The following is a 16857-nucleotide window of genomic DNA, read 5'->3' on the forward strand; positions in this document are numbered from 1 at the left end:
ATTTCTGAATAAAGAAATGGGGAAGGAACAGAGTGGGGGTTGTGATGCCTTTTATGGCTCTGGGGTACAAATTTCAACTGGATTGCTGAGATCTGTTCCCGTAAGGAGCAGGCTTCCGACTTGAGGCTAAGTGGAGGGGAGACAAGGGACTGGATTTCATGGCAATGAGGCTGATCCTGCGGTAGTAACACTTGGATGTTGAAAATGCGATGGGTAGCACGAGGTGAAAGGCACTGCCTCTGAAATAAGGTGGTACCAGCTTCTATGTCTGGACCTACCAGTATAAGTTATTTCATCCGATGCAATTAATCTGCATTTTCACAAGACCAAGAGCCTTGTGAAAGGCATGGCTAAGTCTGATTTAGATGACAGCCTTCTGGAAATGCCCAGTCTGTTTGGATGGCTCCTGGGTGTATGAAGTTATTGTATTATATAGCATTTCTCATTTTAAGCAACTGGGATAATATATTTTATGTGTTGAATGAAGTCAATTACCTTTGTGAATTATCCATTTTGTGGCCACATTCTTTTATGTTCCATATAACCTGGCAGGATTTTCCCATTTACCCATCCTACTTCCTCCCTTCAGTTTCCCCCCACCCCAACCATGGCAGGCTTTTGTCATGTGTCACAAAAACATCTTGCTAAGCTCAGTCTTGGCATCAGAAGACTTCTTAACACAGCACACGATTCAGCCATCGCCCGAGTTATACATTTACACATTTTTATGCTTGAAACAGATCCCAGGCTTGTCAAGCATCAACATTTATCAAACCACACGGGGGCAAAGAAAGTCAAGCCTTTTGCTTTACCATTGATCATTACACAACAATTAAACAGATGGGGCACATCCCTTCTCTGAGAATGCTGGACTCAGAGCTGGAAGGAATGGATGACATTTCTCACTCTACTGCTTTACTTTGGTCTGCTTTTGGACAAGCTACCTAATCTCTTGGAATGTCACTTTCCTCACCTGTTAAAGAGAATACAATTGCCTCGTAGGGGCTGTTTTTGTGAGTTGTGCTTGTTCATACTGAGATGCATTTGATTCTAGATTCTATTTCCTTGTTGCTATTTTCTACCTATCGGAGGCTTAATAGGGTTAGGGAGACACCTTGGGGCTCTTGAATGAACATGGCAATGAAGCTCCTCCCCTCGTCAGTAGCTTCTCCCTCTACTGGATCCTATTGCTGTGAGTCCTGGCCTCCTTGCCCACCTCAACAAAGACCTTTCTCTCCTGACAGTCTCCTGGCCTTATGCCTGGTACCAGGGGCCAGGCGGGTGACCTCCCCTATTGCCTGGCCCCTCCTCCTACTCGGGCTAGAGGCATAGAGGCTGCAGCCTGGCTCTTCTCTAGGTGCAGCCCTCTCTGGAGCACGGTTCCTACCTGTCCCCCTCCTTAGAAGGCAAAGAGACAAAGGTGGAAGAGACATGGACTTTGGCACTAGATACTCCCGGGTTTAGATAGGGTTTGGCCATAAAAACCTGTGTGGTCTTGAAAAAAATTAGCCAGTCTTTTTGTACTCCTGCCCATTAAATTGGAAGGGCAGTGTTATTCAGTGTGAAGGCAGGGACCATGACTGGGTGTTTGCAGATTTATTTGGTATCTGTGATTTATTCAGTGTCTGGTTTTTTAAGACCTGAACGGGTATTTAGGGTGTTCAAGGGATGTGATATCCTTGCAACTTCCTTTTCGTGTCTCCTTCCAATATCCTTGGCTCCATCACATTCTGAATGGTAGATTGCTAGGAGGCTGGTCATTAATTCAGTCCATAAATATTTCACGCCAGGCATTTGGGCACTGGGGAGATCACAGCTTTTTCATTGGCAGAGAATCTATGCTTGTGTGGAGCTTACATTGTCATGGAAGGAGAAAGGCAATAAACCCACTGAAGTACAGAGCATATGAGAAGGTGATAAGTGCCATAACAAGGAATAAACCAGGGTAGGAGGATGGGGACTAGAGAAAGGAGGCAGTCGAGAGCTGCGGTCTTAATGGGTGGTCATGGAAAGTCCCACCTAGAAGATGATATCTGAGCTAGGATAGTTAATGATGATTTTGTACCAGGTCTCCTTCCCCCCAGCATTCCTTCCTGTTTTCCTTGCTATTGCTTGGGTCTTTGCAAGTTGAAGGTAAGATGAGGTGAGGTCAAACACCTGGAGTAATTCCGAGCTTCACCTTCTGCAGTAACTATTGAAAGTGCCTGGAACCTCATTCCAATGCTCTCTTCTTTGGGAATCTGTGGTGCCTGGCATTCCAGCCACCAGCCTTCCCAAAAGAGTTCACTTGGAGAGAATGCCTGGGCCAGACCCAGGGCTGTGGTAAAGCAGCAGCCAACCAGTGCACTGGGCAGATTTCCTTGCAGGAAGCCAGGCTCTGCCCTGGGTCGGCTACTCGCTGTTTGCCCTGGCACCCAGGACACCAGCTGCATTTATGCTTACCCAGGTGCCAGGGCTTTCAAAACAAGGGTGGCACTGTTTTGGTTACAAAGCAGTGTGCACCTGCCTAGGTCACCACCACAATGGTTTGGCCCACCTTAGCCTCCCCCTTATTCTCCTTTGTCCTTTCTGATGTCCTATATTGTTTGTGTCATAGCTGGGACATCAGAGCTCTTCGAGTTGCCTGGGGTTAGGATGCTCATTGCTCCAAGTTATCTTCCTGTCTCACCTGCCTCCTCCTATTGGTCTCCATGACAACTACTTACTCTGAGATTTGTTTCCGGTCAATTTTTGGGAGGGAAAACCTACAGCAAACACACCAGGGGAACATTTCCTTTAGATTGCTGCTTCTCAGACATTCGTGTGCCCAAGTGGCTTCTGGAGCAATTGTTTACAACAGTAGTTCTCAACCTTTATGGCACCAGGGACTGGTTTCATGGAAGACATTTTTTTTTTCTACAAAACGGGTGTTGAGGGGAATGGTTTCAGGATGAAACTGTTCTACCTCAGATGATCATAAGGAGCATGCAACCTAGATCCCTCACATGTGCAGTTCACAATAGGGTTCATGCTCCTATGATAATCTAATGCCACCTGGAGCTCAGGTGGTGATGCTCAGTCCCCCATTTCTCACTTCCTGCTGGGCACTCGGTTCCTAACAGGCCATGGGCTGCTAGGTTCTGTGGCCCAGGGGTTGGGGAAAATGTAGAGTCCTGTCCTCACTTGCAGGGATTCTGACCCAGTGGATCTGGCACAGGACCAAGGAAACTGCATCATCATCATCATCATCATCATCATCAAGTCACTTCCCTAGCTGATCACACTTAGATACTAACTCAGATTGAAAGGCACGGTTTGCCTTCCTTGCTTGCACGTCCAGGTTGGGTGGAATCCATTATTGAAACCCTCCTCGAGTCTAGTTCACTGCCCAGCGCCCAGGCAGAGCTCAATCCACATATGCTGAAGGATGCAGGCAATGTGAGGTGAATCCTTTTATAAAGAACTCTTTACAATGCAAAGAGTTGCCCACTAATAGGTCTCCATAGTTAGGTTTGCATCTTAATGGTTGAAGTTTTTTTAAAGCAAAGATACACCTCGCTTGATTCAGGATTTTGACAAAGCAATAGCATCCTGAAAAGAAGATCTGAATAGGGATGATTATTTTTGAAGGAATCAGAGCCACGTCCTCCTCCCTAAGTGTTGCTTTGGTAAGGATGTATGGAGTTGCACCATTTATTAATGCTTCCCAAACTCGGCTGCTCACTGGCATCAGGGGCTTAAAAAACACTGATGCTTGAGTCCTACCCCTAGAGGCCCTGTTGTTCTCAACATCAATATTTTGGTCTGGGCATCAATATTTTGTAACATTCCCTAGGTGATTCTCATGTGTGTCCAGGGCTGAAAACCACTGACCTAAAATGTGTGGGATCCCTGTAGCGAGGAGTAAGAGATGCATTTCTTGAGTCCTACAAGGAGCCCTCTTGGACTAGAGATGGCAGGTGCCTTGGATTCTGTGATCCAGGACTACTCTTAAATCAGAATCTAAAACACATCTTATATATATGTATGTTTTTTTACATACATACATGTATATAAAATGTGTATATATGTTCACATGTCTATATAAAAATAGTATAAACATTTATACATGTGTATGTATAAAAAGTCTTTTACATACACACATATACATACACATGTACATATATACACATATCCAAAATAATATATGGATTTTGAAACAGAGCAATAACCAGTTGTCTGATGCCCTCTAATAAAAACATTTTTTCCTGATTATAAACACATGGTTATCATAAACTATAGAGTTTATGCAGAAAAGTATTTCAAAAGTTACAGATTTTCTCAAATGCCACCACACAGGAGAATTAACTGTTAATATATCTGGTGACCACACTTCTACTCATCCTTCTGTGCCTATATACACATGTAGCCTAGACACTCAACTGAACGTCAACAGAATCATTATGCATTCTGAACTGGAATCTGTGTTTTGTGAGCATTGTGGCATAGATAACTTTCCATAAACCTACATAATCATTCTTATAAGATCTCATCACATTTAAGCTCTAATTGCACCTGATAAACGGAACATCTACTTTATCGTGAAAGCTTTCTGTATACCTTTAAACATGCAAGGCAAGCAGCAGTGTTTGAGGGTTACTGTGCCAGTGGAGAAGGCTGGGTGTGTCCGAGCAGGCCCGCAGCGTGCTGGTGGACGCATCTGGGCAGTTCTGCACTGGGGACAGAAGGGCTTGGTGAGCTGGGCTACAGCACTTTTGTGGTGCTAGCATCTGTTGAGGTTTAGTTTCATTCTTTAAGCTTCTAAGAGGTTCTGTTTTCACCTACCTTCTAGACCATGCGGAGTGTATAGTCCAACAACAGTCAGTATAGAGTTGCATTCTGAACATCCAGGAGGCAGAGCCACTCGAGGGGGTATCTCAGTGGTGAACCATGGCTGTCATGTGGGATGGGGGCCTTGTATTCCAATCACCCCAGTTATTTGAAGGAAGCCAGTAATATGTATTTCTATTTGAAATCTCTTGCTTTTAAATGTGGGCTGACAATTGTTTAAAAATTAAAAGTGAGACCAGTGAGACCAAACAAAACACACCTGGGACTTTCTGTAGTCATCTGGAAGGCAGTCTGAGATGTCTGGTCTACTAAACCATTTGTGGCATTCAGTCTACTTGAGTTCCAAAAATATTGACTGAATGCATAGTCACTGTACAAAAGAATGGAAATACAATGATAGAAAGTGATGATCCTTGCCTTGGGTGGGGTAGCTTTTTTTTTTTTTTTTTTTTCTTTGTTTTTTTTTGAGACGGAGTCTCACTCTGTCGCCGGGGCTGGAGTACAGTGGCCGGATCTCAGCTCACTGCAAGCTCCACCTCCCGGGTTCCCGCCATTCTCCTGCCTCAGCCTCCGGAGTAGCTGGGACTACAGGCGCCCGCCACCTCGCCCGCCACCTCGCCCGGCGAGGCGCCCGCCACCTCGCCCGGCTAGTTTTTTTTGTATTTTTTAGTAGAGACGGGGTTTCACAGTGTTAGCCAGGATGGTCTCGATCTCCTGACCTCGTGATCCACCCGTCTTGGCCTCCCAAAGTGCTGGGATTACAGGCTTGAGCCACTATGCCCGGCCTGGTGGGGTAGCTTTTATGGTCCCCAGACCAGCATCCACCATATCACCTGGGAGCTTGTCAGACATGTAAATTCTTGGGCCTCACACCAGATGCATCAAATTAGAAACTGTATTCTAAGAAACCCACCCAGTAGTTCTGATGCCTGCTGAAGTTTGAGAACAACAGGCAGGTGTGGGAAGGGGAGTTACACGTATGGGCAGAGATCTGGGGGATGGAGAAGGTGGGGTGTGAGGTGACGAGACTTTTCAGAAGTGAATGGCTCCAGCTGGATCTTAAAGGATGAGTAAGGAGTTGGCCAGGTAAAGATGAGGGAGGAACGCACCAAGATTAGGGGGCAGCAGGAGCCAAAGCCAGGCAGGAAGAGTGTGTGAAGTGCATTGTCCATCTAGCGCATGTGACTAAGTGCTGGAGGATGCTCTGGGAAATGAGGTGGGAGAAAAAGTTGGGGCAGGTGAGCTGGATTATGCTCTCTAGGGGCTGGGAGACCCTCCAGTAGTGGAGTGTGGCATTGGGTATGTTTGTAGGGAAATCACGCTGGTGGTGAGGTTCAAATTCCTTCTGGATAGAGGAAACTCTCCTGGTGTCCCACTGGCCTGGATCCTGATTCTTGCCTTTCCTGGCGTGACTTGGATCTGGGTCAGCAATTCCCATCCTTGGATAGGGTGGTGGGCAGGGAAGGCCTGGCTGTGTGAAGATGTGGCTATTGCTGCACGCGAAATAGCGACATTGGTGTCTCTGTTCTTTTATTCTGGGAGGAATGTACATACTCTTGGAGAATGCGCAGACTCCAAACTGAGTATTTAGGTGGTTGCTTGTGTTCTCAGCAATTGCAATGGTCTTTGTAATCCCGTTTTAAAATGTCATTTTAAAGTTTCTGCAGCAAAGGTTTTGGTAAAACCCTGGATCTATTTCTTTTTCTTTTCTTTTCTTTCTTTCTTTTTTTTTTTTTTGGATATAGGGTCTCATTCTGTTGCCCTGGCTGGAGTGCAGTGGTTTGATCACAGCTCACTGCAGCCTCAACCTCCTGGGCTCAAGTGATCCTTCCACTGCAGCCTCCTGCGTAGCTGGCGTTACAGGCATGCACCACCACATCCAGCTAAGTTAAAAAAATTTTTTTTTGTGTGTGGAGACAGGGTCTCACTATGTTGCCCAGGCTGGTCTCAAACTCGTGAGCTCAAGTGTTCTTCCTGCCTCAGCCTCCCAAAGTGTCGGGATTACAGGCGTGAGCCATTATGCCCCACCCAGCTCTATTTCTTTCTTCAGACATTTACAGTGTCTAAATGGAAGAAACAAGTTGAACTCAAGGTCATGGAAATTCATGTCTATACCTAACTGGGGCTCATTCCTTCTTTCTCCATCCCTCCCTCCCTGCTCTCTTTTCTTCCTTTTTTTTTTTTTTTTTTTTTTTTTTTAAATTATAAGACAACTTTGGTTGTAGAAAACTCTTGAGAGTTTTCCAAGTGCTCATAAGATTTTTTTAAATACTTAGCTATGATAACATCCAAGTTTTCCTGATGTGAGGATATGCAGTTGTGGTTAAAGACTTCTACCGAGATAGCTGACCATTGTTCTGAAATATTTTGGATGTAGCTCTGAATGGAGGCAGAATATGAATGTGAATTATTTATATTCATGTGGTGGTTCTACAAAACATTTGAGAAGACAGCAATAGCCATTGCTCTTAGAAGTCCTGGATCTTTTTTTGAATTGGAAATCTTTTCTTTTAAAATGTATTTGGTACAGAGTGTAGTAATTATTTCATTTCTTTTTTTTTTTTTGAGATAGAGTTTCGCTTTTGTCACCCAGGCTATAGTGCAGTGGCACAATCTCGGCTCACTGCAATCTCCCCCTCGCGGGTTCAAGTGGTTCTCCTGCCTCAGCCTTCCGAGTAGCTAGGATTACAGGTGCCCACCACCACGCCCGGCTAATTTCTCGTATTTTTAGTAGAGATGGGGTTTCACCATGTTGGGCAGGCTGGTCTCCTGACCTCGTGATCCGACAGCCTTGGCCTCCCAAAGTGCAGGAACTACAGGCGTGAGCCACCCGCGCCAGGCCCATTTCTTTTTTTGAAATGCTGCCGTGTGACAGATGATGGGAGCTGGATGAATTATTGCCTCCCCCTGCTGGTCATTTTTATGTAACATCTTATTAGTAATAGTGCAGATGACCAGGCAAAGCTAATGCCAGAAAAACAAAACATACTAAGACAGAATCAATTAATTTTTAAAAATTGCCCAAATTAGTAATAAATTGCCCAAACTAGTAATTGCCCTTATTAGTAATCGAGTGGAGATGGTGAGGCAAAGCTAATGCCAGAAAAACAAAAGATACTGAGATGGAATCTATTAATTTTTAAAAAATTGCCCAAATGTAGTAAATTTTAAAATGCTTACCTTTGTGAGAGGGTGGAATACATTTTTGAACTTTTCATTCTTTGTAAAATCATGTAATAAGTTTAGAAAGTAGTTACTGCATTGGTTTTGTCCTGCTGCTGCAACTTCTCATACATTCATGATGACGTTAGCAATCTCCTTTATTCTGCCAATGCATTGAGTGCTTTTTCTCAGCTAGAATGAACAGGTGTTTCTTATTGATTGCTTTGGGTGTTTATTCAAGTAGATCACAAATACCCATGTCTGTCTGCTATGTATACATACAACCACCAAGGTATAATGTTTATGGGCATGAAACATGGTATTTAAAGTGAGTGAAACTTGTGTTTCCTCTTAATAACCATCTCTTTTACCCAATAAAATGGGTTCATAAGTTATAAGAGGCATTAAATATGACTATATCCACTGATAAATTATATGGAGGCTTTTCGCAGGAGGTAGCCTGCCCTGCTGAGAAGCTTTAGGGGTAAGGTTTCTAGGGCAGTTTTCTGAACAATTTTATTGATGAACTTCCCTGTTTGTTAGCATCTAAATTTAGTATCTTTCGGAACATAAACCAGCTTTTTATCTTCCGAAATTCCTGCCTCGGCTTTGCCCCTATGGGTCCTAGGAAACCAGACTCATTTTGAAGCTTGGGGTGCATCGGCGTGTTGACAGACAGCCCTGTTAAGAGGACTCTTGGAGCCAAAGGACGTCCACTAGCTTGGAATGTGGTGCGCATGCCTCTTACTAAGTGGATGTAAGCCAATTAACTTCTTTAGGCCTACTAAACTGGACGTTGTTGAGATCCTCTCTAGCTTCATCCAAATATTCTAATCAAAATGATTGAGACATTTGACATCATTTAGGTGTTGAGGGCAGCCTTGGAAATACAGAAACAGAGGGAGTAAAGTTGCTTTTATTCACTTACAAAGACTCTTAAATACAGCCTGATGTCAAAGTATCCAGGGGATTGGCTGTATTGGGGCATATTTGGTGGACACGTGTGCTTTATTTTAAATTGCATCCTATGTTTTTTTTTTTCCAGTTGCAAATGAAGCTGGAGACAAGAATGCCAGACCACTGGCCCGCTTCTCTCGTGAGTAAATCTTGTTTCACTCCTTTCCTGGTCTCCATCAGAAAATGTTCTCCAGAGATCTTTCCCCTGTGAGGTATAGCTGTTCAATCCTATCAGGTGTTAATAAAACAGTAATGTAGGAAATATCATCATCTGGTTAATATCCCACTTGAGCCCAGGCTGGTGAGCTACTCATTGTTACTGCCTTTTCAATCCTTAGAACTGTGGTTTCCAGATTGTGCTCTAAGCCTTTGCAATTCCAAGTATGGTCCTCAGAGCAGCAGAATTGACATCACCTGGGGGCTTTTTAGAAATGTGGAGCTTCAGTCCCCCCACCATTCCTTCAGACCTATTGAGTCAGAATCTGTATTTATCAAATCTACAGGGGATGCCTGTTCACATTAGAGTTTGAGAAGTGCTGTGGACTATCCTTTTTATGAATGTTTTAAGATAAAGTGAGGAGACGTACGTGAAATGCTTGTAGCTATGAAGGCATCATCACCATTCAACATGGACTTATGAACTTACTCCACTGGCTCTTCCTCAATTTGGTGACATCTTGAAGCTCAGATGGATTGAATGGGTTTCCTTAGGCATTGGGGATATTCCTAGGGCTGTGGTTAGGCCATGGGGCTTCCCTTAGCTGCTTTGTCTCCAGGTCTTGATCCCTGTGAAAGAAGAATAGGAGTCTAAAGCCTCTAAATGGTTTCTGTACCAGTGTGATCAGCAACTTATCCAGCAAGTTAATGCACTTCCTGGAATGAAAACCCGGATTCCAAAGGGAGTGGAAATACTAGAGACGGATCAGGGTGGAGTGGAGATGCTCCCCAAACCCACTGTGCACCAGGTGGATAAATGGTAGAGCTGTAAACGGAAACAGATTTATCGCCGCCTCACTGGCTTTCAGTAAAAGTAATTTCACTCACACTATCTAGGCCTCTGTTTTCTCACTTGGAAAATATTCAAAATTGGACATTGCTACATTAAAAATAATTTTTTTTTGCTTTCCTAAAAGTCACCCAATCTTTCCCTCTCTAGTATTGACTACAAAAAGACTTAGTAGCTCACATGCTGTATGACGTTTTTCCAGGGCAGTGAAAAATGTTGCTGTCTTTTGAAATTGTGGCATGGGAGGAACTCTACAAATCCCCAGTCACTGCATTCCTCATGCAGGGTTGACTAGGTCTGAGTGTGGACAGTGCCATAGTAAATCTTATTACATAAAGCTGAAAGTATAATTTCTCTATTTACAGGGCTTCCTCTAAACTCTACCTCCCAACTTTTTGGAAGGCTTTGAAATGTTGAGATTGATTTCCCAGAAATGATTTTTGTAGAACTATAGTAATGTACGATAATGAAAGAGCATGAAGTGCTCATATTTTAGAAATTGTGTAATAAAACACTCATTTCTCATGAGCCCCATTCCTCACTGCCCTCCTACCTGGAATCATTATTTCCAAAATAGATATTTCATCCCGCAGCTCAATAAGGTTGAAGAATGTGCTTTTATCCCATTTTTTCCTTCAACTCCTGAGTAGTAGTCAGGCAAATAAATAAGCTGGAATCGTGACCCAACCAAGCTGTGGGGGCTATGCTGGGTGCCCCTTCCCCCATAGGAGTTCCCAAGGCTCACCACAAGACAGAGGAAGGTGGGGGGTCCTTGCATGAGAGTGAAGGCAATTAGTCCCTTCACAGACAAAGGAAGGTAATTTCTTATGTGACGTTCTCAACTGTATGACTGGGTTGAAAGGATGATATGTCTCTTGAAAGCTTATTAGCTTGAGACAAGTGAGGACATGATGAACACATATCTGTAGAGGAAACAAATAATTAGTGGCAAACCAATTAGGTTAGACTGATATAGGGGAAAAACAGGAGAAAAAAAAATCTCCTGAGTTAATCGCATTGCCCTGGAAAAAGTCAGATGGCACGTGAGCTACTAAGTCTTTTTGTAGTCAAAACTAGAGAGGAAAAGATTAGGTGACTTTTAAGAAGGTAAAAAAAATTATTATTATTATTATTATTATTATTATTATTATTATTTGAGACGCAGTCTTGCTCTGTCGCCCAGGCTGGAGTGCAGTGGCCGGATCTCAGCTCACTGCAAGCTCCGCCTCCAGGGTTTACGCCATTCTCCTGCCTCAGCCTCCCGAGTAGCTGGGACTACAGGCGCCCGCCACCTCGCCCGGCTAGTTTTTTGTATTTTTTAGTAGAGACGGGGTTTCACCGTGTTAGCCAGGTTGGTCTCGATCTTCTGACCTCGTGATCCGCCCGTCTCGGCCTCCCAAAGTGCTGGGATTACAGGCTTGAGCCACCGCGCCTGGCCAAAAATTATTTTTAATGTAGCATGTTGGATTGATGCTCACTTCACTTTACCACCTTGAAACTGAGCTTCATTGTGTGGTGTGAATGAAGAGTTCAGTTTGGGAAAATTGGGGGGATTCGGATGATAGTTTTTTTTTTTTTTCTTTTTTGAGACTGGAAGATGAAGTACTGCAACATTCTCTAATGTTTGCCTCCAACAAGAGAGATAGAAAGCCTTGACAGTGTGCATTGCCCAGCATGAAATCAGGTACGATGGGGATGGGGGACCAGAGCCTCTGCTGTGATTGCTGGACCCTCTAGGGGTCAGCATAGAAGATCTGGCAGTGGGGATGGGGGAAGTGCTGGTTATGGTCGTGGATGCTGTGGAGTGAGTCCTGTGAGACTCTGGCTCTACCAGGCCCCTTCACCACCCGTGCCCCATCATAGCAGGCTCAAGCAGTGGCTTCCGATCAACCTGACTTCAATTGGAGCATCTGCCTAGCAACTGTGGGCACATACAGTAACATGGGGAAGTCATTCTCCCAGAAGTGGGGGTTAGAGAGGAGGGAGGCAGGGGAACGCAAAGGAAGCAGAGAAGATCTCTTCCCCTCACAAATGCTGGGAGAATGACAGTGTCCAGGAGAGTGAGAAGTTGAGAATGACCTTGACTTCAGAATGCTGTGTGAATGCAGGCACGCCGGCTTCCAACCAGCAAATGGTTTGAGAATGGTATCCATCACAAGGCCAGCTGCAAGGCGAGAGCCACCGGGTGTGGGCACTGCCATGCTCTGCAGTGGGCAAGGTGAGCCAGCGGAGCACCTCATGTGCGTACTTCATGGTGGGCACGTCACATGGGTGCCGCATGGAAGTTACCCCATGTGGATATTGCATGATAGGCACCAGAGCAGTGTGGGGAACAGCTGACCTCCCCAGCTCAGGTCCAGACCTCAACTCGGTGAGGAGCTCCTGAACCCACTGTGGCTGGGGCTCCTGACGTTGGGGACTTCTGGGATGATGTCAGCTGGCTCTGGGTCCCTTGCTAGTCCTGCTCTCTGGGATGCTGGTGAAGCTGCTCTCCAGTACCAAGCCCTAAAAGCCCTCCTCCCTGGAGATGTCTATTTTATGCATCTGTCTGTCTAATAGGGAGACTGACAGCTCCTTGAGCCCATGGGCCCTGTCTGGTTGACTGTGCCTGGTGTAGAAACAAACGCTGATTGAATGAAGACTGCGTAAGCAGACCCCCTTCTGCTCTGTTAAATGCTCCTTATCCTAACATCATAAACATCTGTGAGCCGTCCCATTGCCAATGTACACACTCCCCAAATCCCTCCAGAATATGTCTTCAAGGGTCTCCTACATGCTAGTGAGAGAGTCTTCAGAAACCATTTGGTATGTAAGCGCCGGTGTCAAGCCTGGCATTGGATTCTGCGTCCAGAATTATGAATTCTGTACCACCTTGGGCAGGTAACTTAACCCCTCTAAGCCACACTTTCCTCACCTTGATCCTAGGACAATACTGTGTCTGGAATTGATTCCTTCCGGGGGGTTCTTGGTCTTGCTGACTTCAAGAATGAAGCTGCGGACCCTCATGTGTTACAGTTCTTAAAGATGGTGTGTCCAGAGTTTGTTCCTTCAAATGTTCAAATGTATCCAGAGTTTCTTCCTTCTGGTGGGTTGGTAATCTTGCTGACTTCAGGAGTGAGGATGCAGACCTTAGCAGTAAGTGTTACAGTTCTTAAAGGTGGCACGTCCGGAGTTGTTCTTTCCTCCCTGTAGCTTCCTGGTCTTGCTGGCTTCAGGAGTGAAGCTGCAGACCTTCGCAGGGAGTGTTACAGCTCATAAAGGTAGTGTAGACCCACAGTGAGCAGCAGCAAAATGTATTGCAAAGAGGGAAGCAACAAATCTGCCACAGCTTTGAAGCCCACCCCACAGTGTTGCAGCTGCTGGCTCGGGTGGTCTGCTTTTATTCCCTTATTTGGCCCCACCCACATTCTGCTGATTGGTCCATTTTACAGAGAGCTGATTGGTCCATTTTACAGAGTGCTGATTGGTCCATTTTTACTGAGTGCTGATTGGTGCATTTACAAACCTTTAGCTAGACACAGCCCTGATTGGTGCATTTACAATCCTTTAGCTAGACAGAAAAGTTCTCCAAGTCCCCACCCCACCCAGAAGCCCAGCTGGCTTCACCTCTCAATATTACAACTTATTTCCAAGTTGTTGTGGATGATCACATGCAAGGGTGAATGTTAAAATACTTAAAAATATGTTAAGTGGTCACTGAACGTCGGAACAGATGTTGGTCATGGACTATATGAAGGACTAGAGTCCAGGAAGCCCCTGACAGGACAGACATCGACCCTTCAATTGCTGGATGAAGTTGGGGCAGCAGAGGTGGATATTGGCCCTGATACCCTGGAATCCATTATATGAAGCACAGGGACTGTATACCACAAGCGCTCAATAAGTGTGGGTGGTTGTTATTATCCTGAGTTTTCAGCCTTCCCCCTCTCTCTTCTTCTCTTTTTTCTTTAACTTTATATATACTTATTGAAGAATTTTCTATTCTTCCGTGAGCCTTGGAGATAACACAGATGAGACAATTTGTCTTCAAAGAGTTCGCAATCTAATCAGGGAGACAGAAGTGACTGCTACAATACAGCGTGTGGAGGGAAATGCTAGCGAATGGTAGGAGGAGCTGGGAGAGTCAGAACGGGGAGGCCTCAGCCAGCCTGGCGTGGAGGTGAATTCAAGGGAGTCCTCCTGAAGGAGGTGAGCATCAGCTGAGGCTTAAGGGCTTGAATGGGGATAACAGGTAAAGAAGGTAACTTCTAATCTTCAGTGAAAAAAACTCAATACCACATGTAAGGGAATGAAGGCCACATGTAGTGTTCAGACATGGCCACAGTGTGGCAGAAAAAGCCCAGATTTTGGTGGCGTCTCTCTCCTCTAGAAGATGTAAAAGACACTGCATTCAGTGCATTGGACAGAGCTTCTGTCGGGAGTCCAGGGCATTGGAGGAGCCAGAGCCAGGGAGACAGCGCCCACAAAGCTGTTGTGGCTGGGCAGCTCTATGCTGGAGTTCTGACTGCTTCCCTGAGGGAGGACTAATTTCTCCCCTAAGATGAGCAATCGTGGAAAAAAAAATTCAAAAGTCTTCCCTTATCCGCGGTTTCACTTTCCCAGTTTTGTTACTTGTGGTTAACAGTGGTCTGAAAATGTGAAATGGAAAATTCCAGGAATAAACAATTCACAAGTTTTGATCTGAGTGCTGCTCTGAATAGCGAGATGAAATCTCACTCTGCCCCACCCGTGATGTTAATCCTCCCTTTGTCCAGTGGATGCATGTGTAGATGCTACCCACAAGTTAGTGACTTAGGAGCCCTCTTGTTTATCAGATTGCAGTGCTTGTGTTCAAATCACCCTGATTTTATTTATTTTTTTCTTTTATAGAAATCATTTTATTTTATTTTATTTTTTTATTATAATACTTTAAGTTCTAGGGTACATGTGCATAACGTGCAGGTTTGTTACATATGTATACTTGTGCCATGTTGGTGTGCTGCACCCATCAACTCGTCAGCACCCATCAATTCGTCATTTATATCAGGTATAATTCCCAATGCAATCCCTCCCCCCTCCCCCCTCTCCCCTCCCCATGATAGGCCCCGATGTGTGATGTTCCCCTTCCTGAGTCCAAGTGATGTCATTGTTCAGTTCCCACCTATGAGTGAGAACATGCGGTGTTTGGTTTTCTGTTCTTGTGATAGTTTGCTAAGAATGATGGTTTCCAGCTGCATCCATGTCCCTACAAAGGACGCAAACTCATCCTTTTTTATGGCTGCATAATATTCCATGGTGTATATGTGCCACATTTTCTTAATCCAGTCTGTCACAGATGGATATTTGGGTTGATTCCAAGTCTTTGCTATTGTGAATAGTGCCGCAATAAACATGTGTGTGCATGTGTCTTTATAGCAGCATGATTTATAATCCTTTGGGTTTATACCCAGTAGTGGGATGGCTGGGTCATATGGTACATCTAGTTCTAGATCCTTGAGGAATCGCCATACTGTTTTCCATAATGGTTGAACTAGTTTACAATCCCACCAACAGTGTAAAAGTGTTCCTATTTCTCCACATCCTCTCCAGCACCTGTTGTTTCCTGACTTTTTAATGATTGCCATTCTAACTGGTGTGAGATGGTATCTCATTGTGGTTTTGATTTGCATTTCTGTGATGGCCAGTGATGATGAGCATTTTTTCATGTGTCTGTTGGCTGTATGAATGTCTTCTTTTGAGAAATGTCTGTTCATATCCTTTGCCCACTTTTTGATGGGGTTGTTTTTTTCTTGTAAATTTGTTTTATTTAGGAATTGCCTAAGTGCAATTTCGAAGTGCACTTAGTAAAAAGTGCAAGAGTACTGATGCTGGCAATTCAGATACACCACGGAGAAGCCATCAAGTGCTTCCTTTAAGTGAAAAGGTGAAAGTTCTTGACTTAATAAAGAAAAAAAGTAAAAAAAAATTGTATGCCAAGGTTGCTGAGATCCACAGGGAGAGCAGATTTTCTATCTGTGAAACTGTAAAGAAGGAAACAGAAATTTGTGCTAGTTTTGTTGTCACACTAAAGCTACAAAAGTTACAGCCACAGGACAGGATAAGTGCTTAGTTAAGATCGAAGTGTTATTAAATTTGCGCATGGTAGACATGAACAGAATCGTGTTCTGATTAACAGCAATCATGTTAGGCACCATCCCTGGTTTCAGGCAGTTGTTGGAATCTACCCCTTTGGATAATGGGGGACTACTATAGTGGTATCAAAAGCAATAAGAAAATAGAGATTAATTAAAAATCCAGGTATTTTTTGGAAATAGATTTTCCTGTGAAAGAGCTGGAGTACTTACAGTGGATGGGGGATTGAAGCAAGGGGAGGCCTTTTGTATTTTTGTGCTGGGTGAATGATCCCCTTCCCTCAGCAGAGGTGGGAAATGGGAGGCAGAGATGTGCAGTGGGGTGAGCGCCAGGGTTGACTGAAATAGAGGGAGGCAGCACCTATGACATGGTGATGCCATGTGTGGAACCCCAGGGAGAACTCAAAATCATGTCTGAGACAGTGCTAGAGTTCAGTCAGGGAACTTTGCTAGATCAGTTGTTATAGCTAGGAGGGTTGGTGACAAAAGAAGGGAGCTTGAACTGGGGATGGGTGAAGACAAAAAGAAGAAGAAGAAATAAGTGGGAGGAATGACTGAGAAATGCCATGAGTGGGGGTATGTGGCTGGTGGCTGGGCTTTCAGTGTTCTCAGGGGCATGTACTACGTTTTAGGCAGAACCATATAAGGGATCCGGGACAGACGAATCAGGTACATTTTGGGTGCTACGGCAAGCAAAAATAGTCAAACTAATAGAAACGCAGAATTGGATGGTGTTTGCTAGGAGCTGGGTGTGGGGAGGAACAAACGGAAAGTTGTTGCTCCATGGGTGTAAAGTTTCCATTATGTAAGAGG

General features: G+C 44.6%; 1 protein-coding gene across 1 annotated transcript in view; it reads left to right on the top strand.

The window, feature by feature from the left end:
- The window catches only part of PDE1C (phosphodiesterase 1C), a 569208-nt gene that overhangs the window by 86603 nt on the left and 465748 nt on the right, over nucleotides 1-16857 (top strand). Inside the window, exon 2 of the mRNA XM_010353320.2 lies at nucleotides 9017-9067. Within this exon, the coding sequence (XP_010351622.1) occupies nucleotides 9017-9067 (51 nt within the window). The remainder of the gene's footprint in view (nucleotides 1-9016; nucleotides 9068-16857) is intronic.

The sequence above is a fragment of the Rhinopithecus roxellana genome, chromosome 6, assembly GCF_007565055.1.
Source record: "Rhinopithecus roxellana isolate Shanxi Qingling chromosome 6, ASM756505v1, whole genome shotgun sequence".
NCBI lineage: Eukaryota > Metazoa > Chordata > Mammalia > Primates > Cercopithecidae > Rhinopithecus > Rhinopithecus roxellana.